Raw genomic sequence first — 15,159 nt, 5'->3', positions numbered from 1 at the left:
GCCGTGGTCGCGCAGTCCAGCATGGCGGGCGGCGCAATGATGTAATGCCAAGTTTATCAGGTAACGGTGTCTGAGTGCGCTAGTGCAGTCTAGTAGGGTCTAGTGCATATTCGACTTCATATCATGCATGTTAACGTTCGTGAGATATAATACATTTCCGGGTATCCATTCTATGTCAATGTCGCCTTAAACTATTTCAATGTTGATGATTTGGATGTCCTGGAGCGGTTTGTCTTTGTGTGTCCGGACTTGTGATATCTTCGTAACTACGTCCAAACCTTGCACCGCTCGCCCAAAGATGGTGTGCTTGTTATCGAGCCAGGGAGTTTTCTCCACTGTGATGAAAAACTGGGAAGCGTTTGTGTTCGGGCCAGCATTTGCCATCCTACGAATAACGAACTAGATCAGTAATCTGATGCGACATAACTACTAGTATTTATGGTTTAGGGCACTTACGAGACAGTGTATGGTTTGTCATGTCTTAATGTTGAGAACTCATCTTCAAACTCTCTACCCCAGATACTTTCACCGCCAGTGCCGTCTCCGAATGGGTCTCCGGTCTAAAGGTTTCCCCCCCGTTAGCAGTGTTCTGGCTAGGCGGTGCGGCCCAATACTACCACTCACCTGGATCATGAATTTGGGTATAACACGATGAAATATTAGGCCATTATAATATCCATTCTTCGCGTGTGTAACAAAATTCTCGACGGACTTGGGCGCGGCCTCCGGGAACAGCCGGATATGAATATCGCCAAAGGTTGTATGGAGGATTGCTGCCGTGCCAGACTCCTTCGCTTTCGTCTCAATCTTGGCTGATCCCTTAGCCGTCGTAGTTGGCTTTTCGTTGTAGATATCTCGTTCTGACTTATTGACATCGCCATCTGAATTGAACATGTAGAAGCGCTGTTTATTATGAGCCGTGGAAACGAGCATTGGATCTCGAAGCCCGGCTTCTTGTAGAAGTGGATTCGAAGATGCTGCCATGTCCAACGTAACCACCTGCTTCTTCTTTGGTGCGCCTTGGTAAAGTGCCAAATTGACAGCCCTCCCCATTCCCGTCTCGTCTTTTGCCAACAGCCTCGAAACTCGGTTCGTAACAGTATTCACAACTTTAATGCCGAGTATCGACCCATAGAGAATAAAATGCCCACTTTCATCAAAGATGACATTGATCTTGCTTCGAACCGACTCTGCTTCAATCTCCTTCTCGACAGCCAGTCGTCTTCCAAAATCAACATCTTCCACTTTCTGCACCGCTGTCCCTGCCTGCTGCATCGTCGTTATCGTTTCAATTGATTCATCATAGCTCCTCACAAGTTTAGCACTAGCGAAGTCAAATACTCTAATTTGCCTATCCGGTAATGAGAATGTCGCAAATTGCAATCCAGTGGGTGATATCGTTAAAGATGTTGGGGCGGACTTTGTTTTCTTGAAGTCGAAAAGATTGGTTTCGGCCTTATACTCAAAAACACTACTCGGCTTGTCGTAGTCATCGCGCGGTTGCCAATATTCCACCATTCCACCAACATCCGATGATACTACACAGTCAAAAACGTTATTGAATGCCATAGCATTAACTGGCTTTCGGTGTAGTTTATTTAATTCGTGTATTGGTTGCGTGTTCTCCCCTCTCCCATCAAATATCTGGATTTGGTTCAACTCGTTCGCTACAGCGAGGATCGGTAACGATGCACCCCTCTTGTGAACCCAGCAGATAGATGTCGGTGTATGTTTTAGCGTCAACATGGCGATGAGGTCTGCGTATCACTAGTTAGAACGTCCCTAGAATGCCCACCTCTATGACCTGGAAACGAAGCTCACCATACCAAATGTAACCACATCGAATATCCTAACAGTCTTATCGACTCCACAGCTTGCAAAGCTTCTTCCGTCTGCACTGACCGACACACCCACGATATCTCCAGCATGGGGTTTAAACATCTTGACAAATTCGATTCCCACATCTTGTTTCTTCCAAAACTTGATGACGCCGTCCGTTGAAGTTGTAATTAGAAAATCGGTGAAAGGTGTCCAGTTTGCAAAAGCGACATTATCGCGGTGCATGAGAGAACGGTAGTACCGGGTTTGGCTCGGCAGGTTCGAAAGGTATAAAGCTTCATGCTTCAAAGTTCTCCTCTTTTTCGTAGTATTAGCTGCAGATGGAAGGGAAGGACCGACACCATCATCCGAGGAGCTGTCTGTATGAATGACCACCTGTTAGCTATGCTGTGTCTTGTGCGCCGGCATCCGTGAGGTTTACCGTCGTCGTCTTCAGGTACAGCCGATGCCGCCCGTTTATTCGGAGTTTCCCCCTCTCCTTGTTCCTCCCTGATCCTCTTCGTGCCTGCTGCTATTGCCGCCGACATTTCAATTGTTAGATGATTGTAGTGTTTGAAGAATCGTGCTGAAGACGCGTTTGAAGGGCTCCAAATCCGAACAAGCGAACCTTTTAATTTTCCAGATGTCTCAACACCATTCTTCAACCTCGCAACAAGCTATTATTGTACACCTCGATACCCCTCCCCCGCAAATATGACTATCCGTATTCCGATAACTCACTTGCGACCGCGGAAATTTCGATTTCAATCTATACGGTTCACCTCGTCGTCTACATCTGGGACTGCTAGCAAAAATGATGGAAGGCCGTTGGTTCGATATCTCACAAAGCGTGAGTTAGTCATAGACCACTTTAACTATCACTTCAAAATATCGGTTTGTAGCCTCACAAACAATGGCACTATCTGAGATTGATCTTTCAGAATCAATTGACTCATCTACAATATTCTAGGGAAATGAATCAACCGGTACTCCCAACTTTTCTAAGACTCCATCTCCATCCAACGTCGAAACCATTGGAAACACTCCAAGAATTACGATCACCACCGTCAACCAAGGAAGGCCCAGAATCGATCTTACTACAGGCGGCGGCGGCGGCGATAACAGTGGACTTAGGATGCGATCTGTAAGGGTGGATCAAACGCCTGCCAGACCGGCTGGTGCCCTTACTGGTCTCAACATACCTAGTATCAAAGGTCTTACCCTTCCAGTCTTTGAAGGACCATCGAATCCAATCCATCTAAACGAATTTCTGAAAAAATACCCACCGTCTACGACCACACATCAGTCGATCGCCGGATCCTGGGTTTTTGTAAAGCGAAACAATACAAACCCCGGTTATCCATTGTCGAAACCCGACAATTTTGCGTGTGCGGAGAAAGCAAAGGCAGTCATCGACGACACCATCACGCGACTTCAGTCGTATGAAACCGACGGGGTTACGACTCGCGGATATCTTCTTGAAAAGGTCTTCAAATCTGCTGCTGGAGAATTAAGGGACTTGGCCGTTAAACACAACTACACATGCGGAGCTTGGTTCGTTCCAGTCTCCACCCAGCGTGTCGACAAAGTCTTTACTGAGCTCTCGAGATCCATTATTGCTGGAGAGCTTAGCCGGACCTTTGCACACGCTGTCAAGGCTACAGTCATGAACGTCCCAAGAGTGCCTCCTGAAATGCACCTCGTCAATGTTATAGTACCAGATGCCTGGGATAAAGAAGCCAATCGGAAAGTGCTTGATGTTCTCCTCAACTTCTACGGGTTGGCACCCAGTGGCTGTAAACCGGAACTATTTGTTCAGATAGGCTACGGGAATTTTCACAAATCTAAAGGCGACAGCTGCACATTTACACCTCAAGACTTCTTTAACAGGCACGAGATAAACCAAGCGAGATTCGCGGTTACAAAAGAAAGATCCTTCTCAAGAGGTAAAATACTCGGCAATCGTTTAGGAATGGGATTGATAGATAAGGTCAATCCAACAGGGGAGAAAGCTAATACACATGAAACTGCAAACTGATAAGTAGAACGTGGGAAGCTTGGAGGCGGGGAGGAGAGGGAGGGGTATATTACCTCAAAACGAACCTAGGGTCTCGAAAATAGACCGGAGGAAGACCACTTCAGGTCACGGTATTCCGCTAGGGAAAATAATATCATATGAATAACGGTCGCGCGAGCGGAAGCGGAGGCGGGGTAGCCTCGTGAGTGGGACCATTATTGCGTCGACATCGGCGACAGGATTATAGTGTATCCGTTGCGTATGGCTATCTACCTAGTACCTACCAGAGATGCTATGTAAAGGCCAAGCTTTTCGCTTCTGATGGCATGCCCCTTGGATCTCGATCGCATGGCCGTCGGAACGAGGTCTAAATGTGTACATAGTGTTTGAGGATCATGCTGTCACGAGATCGATATGAATGCTAATTAATGTACCCGATATGAGTACTTGATATATGCACGCCGAATCTCCTTATCCTTATCCCATCCCATTAATTTACACTACCGGTAGCTACCTAGAACCTCGGCCTGGTTATGGTCTTCCGACGGATAGCTAGGTAAAGTACCAAATATCTATGCAGAAAAAAGAAAGAAAGAAAAAAGGAGATTCGAGATTCGAGACACAGAGACAAAGATCCATAGGTATGGCGAATGTCAGATGCCTGTCTTAGAATCTTAAAAAAAAAAAAGCGGTCGCATGGCATATGGAGCCATACGTCCGGCATTAAATTCAAACGGCCCCCACACGCAAGCTGAACTGAACTGGACTGGACTGAACTGAGCTAGAATACGAGCACACGAGTGGTACGCACGATGTTAGTGCAATGCGATTAGCAATGCCATTCTAGAAATTCCCTTAGCTAAAGAAAAGTCGGGAAGGCCGGTCATCCGACCCCACCGATACTCCGCGCAATGCATCCAGCCCAAACCAGCGGTTTGCCCACGTTCGGCCGGTTTTTTTCTTGTCATTCCAGGCCTCGGAGTGTTTTCTGTGGTAGGAAATGTGAGCCATGTCTCGGTGGTGAGCACCTGCCTGATTTGCGCAGCCTCAACGGGTGTACCTTTCACAAGCCAAAGTTGAGTCTTCCCCGTACCAGAAAATTTGATTGTAGCACTGCATTTCGCAGCCAGGGTACCGGGCATACGCATAATTTATGTCATTAGCCTGCAATGCAGCTGGTTCTAGAAATTTTTATAAAAATAAATATGAAAAAAATGAAAAAAATAAAAAAGGGTCGTGTGAAAGCTGCATTGGATGACCGGCCCACCAATTTATAACTAGGCCTGACTTTCCTCAACAATTACGTCGCGCACCAACAGAAAGAAAGACTTTACTGTACAGACACTGCAGACATCTACTTAACCTATCTCAGACTATCCATCAGTTCCCAATTCAGTGTTCCAGGCTTGCGCTACGGCCGTTTACGTAAAGAAGTGTCGTCAGATAATTGCATAGCATACTACTATACATACCATACGGTCTCTCTTTGTCCTCGCTGGCCTTTGCAATTGCTGTCAATTATAATTCAAAAAAAGGAAAAGAAGAAAAAACTAGCTCTTATTTGTTCCTGTTCCTGTTCAGCTTCTTATTATTCCTCTTTTTTATATAAAACCCTCAAAGGCCTCACCTGCTCAGTTGTCGATTCCCACATGTCTTCTCGCGCTGCAGCTAGATTAGCCCGGGTAGCTGGACATATATCTGCATCTGCATCATCTCCCTCAACAACAACATCTTCATCAACTTCGTCGACAGCAAGAAGAATGGCTCCAACTAGAAAGCACAAGGTCGCCATCATTGGCTCTGGCAATTGGTAAGTTCATTTCCAGTTAACGTTCAGATTGCTACGGTTTGTGTTACGCAAGAAGTCACCAGCTAATCAACACGCCACTCTCTTCGGCTTCAATTCATAGGGGTTCGGCAATAGCTAAAATCCTCGCTGAGAACACTACGGCACATCCTCACCTCTTTGAATCCGAGGTTCGCATGTGGGTCTTCGAAGAAGACTACCAGCTTCCGTCCTCGCATAAGGGCTATGATCCTTCAAAACACTCTCAACCCCGAAAACTATCTTCCCTAATTAACGAACTCCATGAAAATGTCAAATATCTACCAAATATTGCTCTCCCTCCCAATATTGTCGCCGATCCATCCATCCTCTCCGCCGTCAAGGACGCTTCCCTATTAATCTTCAACGTTCCTCATCAATTCGTATCGAAGATCTGTGATCAGATCCACGGCCATATCGTACCATACGCCAGGGCTGTCTCCTGTATCAAGGGTGTTGATGTTTCATCCGATGGCATCTCATTGTTCTCTGATGTCATTGGCAGGAAACTCGGTATCTACTGTGGTGCCCTCTCTGGAGCTAACATCGCAAACGAAGTCGCAGAGGAGAAATTCTGTGAAACAACCATTGCTTATGATCCACCAGGAACCCTAACTCCATGCCCAGAGGAGTTCCCTGTTATCGACCACTCGCTATGGAAGCATCTATTCCACAGACCCTACTTCCACGTCAGCATGATTCACGATGTCGCCGGAACCTCACTAGGTGGAGCTTTGAAGAATATTATTGCCATTGGTGCCGGTTTCGTCGACGGTATGGGCTGGGGTGATAATGCCAAGGCGGCAATCATGCGAGTCGGTATTCTAGAGATGCGAAAATTCGGATTGATGTTCTTTGACTCTTGCAAGAGCGAAACGTTTACAGAGGAGAGCTGTGGTGTTGCCGACTTGATTACCAGTTGTGCTGGGGGCAGAAATCACAAGTGTGCCAAGCTCTCTGTGGAGCAGGGAAGACCTATCGAAGAGATTGAAGCAGAGGTCCTCAACGGCCAAAAGCTACAGGGTACATTGACAGCTATGGAAGTCAATGAGTTTTTGAAGGCTAGAGGAAAAGAGAAGGATTTTCCTTTGATGACTGCTGTTCATAGTAAGTTTTTCCCCTACTGCGTAATCTCTTTGGAAAGCTTTCTATTCAAGATAATACTAACCAGCTTCACCACAGAAATTCTTATTCGTGAAGCTAGTGTCGAGGATATTCCACATCTTCTCGATTAATTCAGTTGCAGAATGCATAATGCACACCAGCAGAACGGGTACCAGAGCAAGATCTTAGTTTATGTATAAAAAAAATCACACCGGTATGAAGGGGCACGGGTATGACTATATCATAGAGCGGCAGGTGAACATACGGCGTTCATTCAATTTGTTTCCTTTACTTTATTCCCCAGCAGCATAGCATCACTGTAATTACATAGTACTCTAGTATAACATGTCTCATAACTTTAATATTCATAATTTTATTCAAATCACTTATATTCAGAATTTGCGGTTGTATTGTAGTTGCTGATACATGCACATGCACAGTTATGTAAGCTACGTAAGAGCCCGGTTGAGATCTAGATCTAGATTAGATAACAGGAACAATGCCACGATAAGAAATGCAACAACAACAACTCGTGGTAGTGCTAAATTAGGACGCTGAGTTAACCATGAGGAGATTTGCAATTGAGCACTTACATCAAGGCCCAACTTTAGAATACTCACGCCTGATGTGTCGGCGATCATCTTAGGCTACCTTTATTTTTCCTTTCCCTGCTTTCCCCTCTTCTAGAGGGAAAAAAAAAAACGCTATGCACCTTCATTCCGCATCCTCCTCCACACATCCCCGGAACAGCTGCTCTGCATCTGCAAAGCCACGCTGCGAGAATCCGCTACCCATAGTAGAAAGTCTTGAAGTCTCTCATCTACTGCATTCTTTTGTTTCGATACCGTGCTCGGGCTCGGGCTCGGGCTCGATACTGGAAGGTTTTCTTTGATAATTTAATTTACTGACACATCCTTGTCAATATCCCGACTCGACATCCTAGATCTGGGCTTCTCACGAATTTGAAGGTTCTAGAATCTAGTAAAGGTCTCAATCACAAAAACCACAATCTACGGCATTTTACATCTTCGGAGAATATATAAATACGTCTACGGGCGTATTGTACAAGAGTGTAGCAGTAGAAGACTATACAAAAATGTCTAGAACAATTCGCACCGCCTGGGGATCCCGTCCCCCGCATAGCTACTTCGATGACACGCAATCCTTTCAAACAAGTCGGGACAGCATTATTGAAAATATCTACCTCAACATCCCGGATCCACTGGTCTACGACGATGACGGTAATCTCTTTACCGGCCAAGTAGAAATTCAAGAGAATGATCACATCGACACACTAACCTATCGGGACCTCCGAAGGCTCGCGAGAGAAGCCGGTCGACGTAGTCGACCCCCTTCATTCGCAGCCGGATTTGAGCCTGGGCACGGTTACTTCATTAGAATTGTAAGGTCGCAACAAATGCCTATGGCAAATTATTTCCTCGAGCATCCAGAGATTTTTGGATCCATACTCGACCGCCAAGGAGCCTTCTCAAGTGATGAGTTCTGGAGGGATACGCATGGTCCTTGGTCGCTAAGCGTCCCACCTAGTGAGGTAGAAAATATGATTACACCGACAGGGCCGGAATACAGAACCAGCGTCTACCGCGAAAGAATATTTACGCCGCAAATAGAGCTATATGATAGCGATGACGAATCCGATATGGGACTAGATATAACTGCCAATGATTACTACACCATCTCCCTCGATGAAGTAGTCGGCCTCCTTGCTGAATTAAGGGTAGAGGGCTACGAAGCTATAGATCCAATTAGTTCCAGTCGGCGTATTTGGCAAAGCGTCGGATCCGAATTCCAAGACGAAACGGAGGATTCCCTTTACGTGGACCCCAGAAGTTGGAGCCAGTCCTTCAATGCCTGGGGGAACACCACGCCCATGAATTCCTATGAGGGAAGACTCCACAATTCGTCGACACCACCACCAGATCCAGAAGATGGTGAAGGAAATGATCAACCACATTGGATGGTCGAAGGGTTTGAAGCTGATTATGTAGAAGGGTGGTCGGGAGATGAGGCGAGCGGTGATGCTAACCCTGCAGCTGAGGACCAGGCAAATCAATCGAGTTGGAGCAATGATATCGATACCGGCCCCGCAGTACGTCGGCTCTCAGAGGACCTTGCACAAATAACTCTAGAAGCCCCTTCCACTAGCAATCCACAATCACAGGGCTGGGAGGGGAATATTGATATCATTCTTTTGGAGGAAACTACTCGTCCCGGCAGTGGATCTACTAGCGGAATTCAAGAATCCCCAGCCACTATCCGCGTTCCCTCCGTTGCCAACCCCAACGATATTAATGCTGTAGAGGCTGAACAACGGATTACACCGGATGGCTCTAACCCGGAGACATCATGATAATATTGGTACGTGTGTACACATACGATGGGCCTTATTCCCAATGCAGATGTGACGGTTTAAAAGGTCTAGCTGTAACTAATATTTAGCCAAATTATTGTGAGTATATGTACATATGTACCATACAAGTACAAATCACTGGCCTCGAGACTACAAAGAACCAGCTGACATGCATATGCTTCATAAGTTGCATCTGGTTGATTATTTACCCGACTATGTTCAATTCACAGGACACAGGCGATCAACATTCGAAACTTCTACTTCTTTGTCTTCTATGCCTTTATTCTTTCTTAAAAATGTTTTCTTCTTTCGATATTCGTTTAATTTTCTGTCTTTCTTTTCTGGGTTTCCTTCTTCTTGTACCCCGGCTTTCTCTTGCCCCGATTCTTACTTTCATCTATTTTCCCCGAATTTATTCTGTATCCTATATAAGAATCGGATTTTTAATTTTCTGTATTGAAAGATACCACAACCTAGTACACGCAAGAACTCGTAATATAATAGTGTTTATCCGCTTATTACACACTAAAACAATAAAAACTAGTATCATAAGTATCAACATTCAATCGATCCCCAGGCTACTATGTTTTGTCAAGATTTCCTTGAGCCTCGGGATTGGTATGCCTAATATTATCAAATCTACTTAGGCTAGGTACCTGTGGTTTTTCCTAGTTATACAGAGCGACAGGGAAGATGCCCAGTTGCTATTGAGTACATGATTTCAAATTTAGCTTATTTAGAGTTATGCTACCTTAAATCTGGAGATCTGGAGATCTGTTGTAGATTAACTGTATAAATCGATGTATTTTAACTGGAATAAGTCGTAGATCACACCAAGATCATCCAGCAGCCCTTTGAAATTTGCGACATATAACAAACCCACCTTTCTGCAGTTGCCCCAAGAATCCTGAATTAGCAATATCACCATCATCTCCTCCAGCTATCGCACTATAACTGCTCTTCCACTCGATTGATATTCCCTCGCGAATTCGTCAAACTCTCATGATGACGATAACTGTATGCGTAATTTAAGCTACATGTACTATCTAGTACATACCTCGGATCTTACTTAGTACTGCCTTACGACCTCTCTTTACCTCTTATCCATCAACAATATAATCTACTCGTTTCGATCTGCATCAAGCAAAATCACTATGGCTTTAAACGCTCGGAAGGTGTTTAAGGCCAGCGGGCTCAGAGCAGCTCAGAGAACTGTCGCCGAACCGCCACCCAGAACAGTTAATACGAAAGACCTTCAGATACCCAACCAAACACCTCATGGTTTAAAAGGTCCAGGGCCGTCAGGCGAATCGCCGTCTTTTAGTGTGAGTAGTATAATGATAATAGTTTTAGATGATACTACGGCATTTTAGAACATAGGGTGATAAGTGCTAAGTGTATTATTCCTATGGCAGGGAGAACTTCCAGACCTAGACGGAATACGGAAGGAAGAACTTTTACAAATGGTCGAGAAGCTAAAGACCAAGAGGCGCCGTCATCTGGGACACCAGAGTAAAATAAAGAGTAAGCCACAGAATAGCACAGAGGGGGTAGTTAAGCCGGTAGTAAGGAGGAAAGCAATTCCGTCCACTCCGCCAGCACCGACTCCCTCGCCGCTCACCGCCACTCCGCCTCCACCCACGCCATCGCCACTGACTTCTCCAGAAAAAGAACCAACTAGGGAGGAATTATTCAAAATGAGTGATGGAGAATTTCATCGATGGGTCGTTGAAAAGTCGAGGGAATGGGTTGTAAACCCAGGGTCAGTACCTTTGTCTTCATACGTTGACAACTGGTTCCAACATGTGATATATTCTGGTGAATAGCCTGCCCTAGACGCCCCGAACGGAGGAAGCTTCGTCCCCCCAGCCGAAGAGGTTTCGCCGCCAAAAACTCAGGACACTGCTAATTTATTTTCAGACAACGACATGGAAGCCGCCCGTCGTGGCTACATGGAGCTTAATGGCCAGCGATACGACATTAACGAGGAAAGCTTGTCCAATATGAAAGCCTGTGGTTTATATGTCGATGGACTGAGGGCTGCTCTCTATCAAGCTCGCATTGAAAGGCTCGAGGTAGGGTTATATCAAATCCGCTGGCTCTCAAGAACTCCACCTGATAGACCTCTAATATAATTCGGACTAGGCGAAAGCATCTGCCTGTCGCACCCACCAACCAGAATGAAAGACCTTCTTTTTACCTGTCTATTTCAGGGAAATTAATGTAAGGATACGTTTGACCCCTTGGATTAGCACCCCATTTATACTATACCGCGAAGCTGGTTATCAGTCTCGAAACTAGAACATGCCGGTTATATTAGTGTCGAGGCCAATCGAAGCAACAACACTTTTTAACGAGAAAATGCAACAAGGATATGATGAAATCGGGTTTGAGTCCCCATGTATTATTAAGTCCACGGTTTTGATACATGCTTTCTTCTTTCACCTTAGCCTCCGTCCTTTCTTTTCCTTTCTTTTCTCACCTTCCCCGCAATGACCCCGATGGCCTTCCCGTGCATTGTTGCGCTTGAGAGACGTCCGGATCCGTCTCATTAGCTTCGGACAATCGCACAATTGCACAATGTACACAACTACACCACTGTATGGTACCCTAGATTAAAATAGAGTGAACTTGTTGACTAAGTACCTATAGGCTAGATTTCTCTAGTAAAAAAAAAAATTAATTGACCCCATAACCAAGAATTAAATTTCTCCACTTTGGTGCTCGCGGTAATCAATAATGTGACATCGGTATCATACCATCCGAAGGGAACGCTATGCCAGCATTCCACATGAACCACGGCTCGCCCATTGAAGCCTAATTTTTCCGGATTTTCTTTTGAGTTACACGACGGCCGGGTATAGTGGGTAAAAGGATACAACATTAGCCCCGCAAGTGGGTCGGGTTAGCTTAGTGGGCTAGTATCCTAGCTTAGTATATAGCTAGGAGCTCAGATCGAGATGTAGCTCGCAGTTACATTACAAACAATTACTAAAAAAAAAACTTCAAATCGATGTTTTGCTAAAAGTCTTGAAAAGGTTCACGATGAATCCATTCAATAACAAAACCGGAAGAGTGGTACTCGGTGGTGCGGGTTGGAGTCGACAGGTTCGTAGGCCATTTCCTCCACAAAAAAACATTCTTCGTCTATACTAATAATTTGATCAAATGGTATCTAGATAGTAACCGATCCAACTTCCAAACCCGTCCTCGAAACCATTCTTCACGCTTTATCACTCGGCATCCGAGCCTTCGATACCTCTCCATACTACGACCCATCCGAAATCCTCCTGGGCGCCGCATTCTCCGATCCAGCACTTACAACACTCTACCCACGATCCGGTCTTCTTCTAATGACAAAATGCGGCCGTATAACATCCAATAAATTCGACTACTCACCGCCAGCGATACGTGCATCTGTCTTACGCTCCCTCGACAGATTTTCAACAAATTATCTCGACGTGGTGTTTACCCACGATGTAGAATTCGTATCTCGCGAAGAAGCGTTTGGAGCGATTAAGACGTTATTTGAGATGAAGGAGGAAGGGTTGATTAGACATGTGGGGATATCCGGGTACCCGCCTGCGGTTCTGGCTGATATTGCGGTTGAAGTTAAAGAGAAGTTTGGGAGGGCGGTGGATGTGGTGCAAACTTATTGTCATATGAATATCCAAAATACGAGTTTGAAGGAGAGTTTGGGGAGATTTTATGGGGATGGTGGGGTTGGGGTTGTGCTTAATGCTAGTCCTTTGTGTATGGGGCTTTTGAGAAGAGGAGGGGCACCTATAGGTGAACTTGGGGATTTTCATCCGGCGCCTAGGGGGTTAAGGGAGAAAGCTGCGGAGGCGGCGGAGTGGGTTGAGAACCAGGGGATTGGGAGTAGTATGGCGTCTTTGTCGCTGAGGTTTGCGGTTGGAGAGTTTGCGAGGGTGGATGAGAAGGGGTTTGGGGTTACGATTTTGGGGGGAGGGAGTATTGGGGAAATTGATGAGAATGTGGAGACAGTGAAGAAGATTTTGAAGAGGGAAGGAGGGGATGGGGATGGGGATTTGAGAGGGTATACGAAGTTGGATGAGGAGAGGTACAAGGCTGACGAAGCTTTGTTTAAGGGGGTAAGGGATATACTTGGGGAATGGGTGGATTATACCTGGGACTCGCCTGATGCTGCATTTTTAGAAGAGCAGAAGAAATTGAAGGAGTAGAAGTAGACACGCAGAAGTACTTGGTTGCTTCTAGGTTCTTGGAACAACCTAGGTAAGTTGGATGGTTTTTTTTTGTTCTCGATTTAGAATATATACGGGTATGCTTTTAGTTACTAGACAAGGATGAGGTTATGCACACTCTGAACTTCAGGAAGTAATTCCAATCTAGATCTTCTCCTTGACTTCTGTGATAACTTTAGCCTCGTCACTCTTCCACCAGCTACCGTTGGGGAAGCCATAGGCCTCCATACTCTCCGGCTTCATCTCAACAGAGTACCCAGGCGCCGTGGGAGTAGTGTAGTATCCATCCTGAATAACCGAAGGATAGAAGAAATGCTCGTGGAGATGGTCAACATACTCCAGAACCGACAACTTGCCAGAAACGACGACATAGTCGATCGTCGACAAATGCTGTGTGTACTCTGGAAGACCGACACCGCCAGAATGTGGAACAATTGGAACGCCGAACTTCTTGGCCATGAGTAAAACAGCCATAACCTCGTTGACACCACCGATTCTGCAAGCATCGATCTGGCAGACGTCAATGGCGCCGGATTGGAGGAGCTGTTTGAAGATAACACGGTTCTGGACCATTTCGCCGGTGGCGACACCGATTCCGTAGGGCTTGAGAGCATCACGGACAGCTTTGTGGCCGAGAATATCATCTGGAGAGGTTGGTTCCTCAATGAACCATGGCTTAAACTCGGCGAGTTCTTTCATCCATTCGATGGCTTCAGGAACAGACCAGATCTAAAGATTCTTAGTATCCAAGCGATCATCCTGTATCTCGCTAAGGGGAGAAAAAACATACCTGGTTAGCATCAACCATCAGGACATTTCCCTTATCGTATCCAATCGCATCTCTAGCAATCCTCAACCTCCTCTTATCCTCTTCCAGATTTCCTCCAACCTTCAACTTGAAATGTCTATAACCCTGTGCAATCGTTTCTCTCAACAAAGCCTTCATCTTCTCCTCCCCATACCCCAGCCACCCAGCAGAAGTAGTATAAGCCGGCACCGCTCTATTCTTCTCCGCAGTCTTGATTCTCTCCGCCTTTCCTTCCTCAGTCTCCTTCAACATAGCTACCGCCTCTTCAGGCGTAATAGCATCAGTGATATACCTAAAATCAATACACCTCACATACTCCTCCGGTGTAAAGTCGGCAACAAGTCTCCACACTGGCTTCCCCACTGACTTTGCCCAAAGATCCCAGATGGCATTGACAACAGCACCGAGAGCTAGGTGTGTAACTCCCTTTTCAGGTCCGATCCAACGGTATTGGGAGTCGTTGACTAGGTAGCGCCAGGTTTGGCCCATGTTTGAGATAAGTGACTCGAGGGTTCGGCCTTTTATTCTGTCGGCGAAAGCTTCAATTGCGCGGCAGACGATGTCGTTTCCACGACCAATTGTGAAGGTCTATAATACGGTCGTTAATTAGAAATTATATTCCGGTACACTAGTTAAGGTACAGGGCTACTCGCCATTCCATGTCCCTTAAGATCCGTCTCCGTCGAAAGAATACAATAAGCGGCAGAGTAATCTCCAGCAGCATTCATAGCATCCGAGCCGGTTTTATCCAGCGAGGTCTAATCTCAGGGTATCCCATAGTGTATCTGTAGTAAGAAAACTCAATCATTCTTCCGAAATACCTAGCAATTGGCCATTCGAGAGTTTCAGAAACCGGACAGCCAATCGAGCGGGCAGTGGGTGTTAGTCCACACTTACAGGAAAGCGGACATCGCGGGAGATGTAGCCGGTGATAGTAACCATTTTGATTATGTGTGTTGGGAGATGTTGCAATTTTTTACTCGATGCTTTTAA

At 45.8% G+C, this 15,159-nt stretch overlaps 7 protein-coding genes across 7 annotated transcripts; 5 read left to right on the top strand and 2 right to left on the bottom strand.

Annotated features, from left to right (window-relative positions):
* Positions 1–186: 186 nt before the first annotated feature.
* On the bottom strand, positions 187–2,366 carry AOL_s00054g750 (uncharacterized protein; the record flags this gene model as incomplete). The annotated part of the gene is made up of 5 exons (XM_011122066.1): positions 187–385; positions 457–560; positions 625–1,757; positions 1,827–2,198; positions 2,261–2,366. 5 exons carry the CDS (start codon positions 2,364–2,366, stop codon positions 187–189), a joined length of 1,914 nt encoding a protein of 637 aa, XP_011120368.1.
* A 266-nt stretch (positions 2,367–2,632) lies between these two features.
* AOL_s00054g749 (uncharacterized protein) lies at positions 2,633–3,856 on the top strand (the record flags this gene model as incomplete). Its single annotated transcript, XM_011122065.1, has 2 exons — positions 2,633–2,668; positions 2,789–3,856. 2 exons carry the CDS (start codon positions 2,633–2,635, stop codon positions 3,854–3,856), a joined length of 1,104 nt encoding a protein of 367 aa, XP_011120367.1.
* A 1,628-nt stretch (positions 3,857–5,484) lies between these two features.
* AOL_s00054g748 (uncharacterized protein) lies at positions 5,485–6,895 on the top strand (the record flags this gene model as incomplete). Its single annotated transcript, XM_011122064.1, has 3 exons — positions 5,485–5,645; positions 5,746–6,767; positions 6,843–6,895. 3 exons carry the CDS (start codon positions 5,485–5,487, stop codon positions 6,893–6,895), a joined length of 1,236 nt encoding a protein of 411 aa, XP_011120366.1.
* A 965-nt stretch (positions 6,896–7,860) lies between these two features.
* On the top strand, positions 7,861–9,135 carry AOL_s00054g747 (uncharacterized protein; the record flags this gene model as incomplete). The annotated part of the gene is made up of 1 exon (XM_011122063.1): positions 7,861–9,135. The coding sequence occupies one exon, from the start codon at positions 7,861–7,863 to the stop codon at positions 9,133–9,135; it is 1,275 nt and encodes a 424-aa protein (XP_011120365.1).
* Positions 9,136–10,289: 1,154 nt separating this feature from the next.
* AOL_s00054g746 (uncharacterized protein) lies at positions 10,290–11,319 on the top strand (the record flags this gene model as incomplete). Its single annotated transcript, XM_011122062.1, has 4 exons — positions 10,290–10,460; positions 10,551–10,886; positions 10,962–11,210; positions 11,281–11,319. The coding sequence occupies 4 exons, from the start codon at positions 10,290–10,292 to the stop codon at positions 11,317–11,319; spliced, it is 795 nt and encodes a 264-aa protein (XP_011120364.1).
* An 861-nt stretch (positions 11,320–12,180) lies between these two features.
* Positions 12,181–13,337, top strand: AOL_s00054g745 (uncharacterized protein; the record flags this gene model as incomplete). Its single annotated transcript, XM_011122061.1, has 2 exons — positions 12,181–12,243; positions 12,315–13,337. The coding sequence occupies 2 exons, from the start codon at positions 12,181–12,183 to the stop codon at positions 13,335–13,337; spliced, it is 1,086 nt and encodes a 361-aa protein (XP_011120363.1).
* Positions 13,338–13,502: 165 nt separating this feature from the next.
* On the bottom strand, positions 13,503–15,108 carry AOL_s00054g744 (uncharacterized protein; the record flags this gene model as incomplete). The annotated part of the gene is made up of 4 exons (XM_011122060.1): positions 13,503–14,087; positions 14,149–14,754; positions 14,808–14,924; positions 15,064–15,108. The coding sequence occupies 4 exons, from the start codon at positions 15,106–15,108 to the stop codon at positions 13,503–13,505; spliced, it is 1,353 nt and encodes a 450-aa protein (XP_011120362.1).
* Positions 15,109–15,159: the final 51 nt, after the last annotated feature.

The sequence above is a fragment of the Orbilia oligospora genome, assembly GCF_000225545.1.
Source record: "Orbilia oligospora ATCC 24927 unplaced genomic scaffold scaffold00054, whole genome shotgun sequence".
Taxonomy (NCBI): Eukaryota; Fungi; Ascomycota; class Orbiliomycetes; order Orbiliales; family Orbiliaceae; genus Orbilia; species Orbilia oligospora.
Note: the sequence above shows the minus strand (reverse complement) of the source record. Positions and strands in the feature narration are given on the sequence as shown.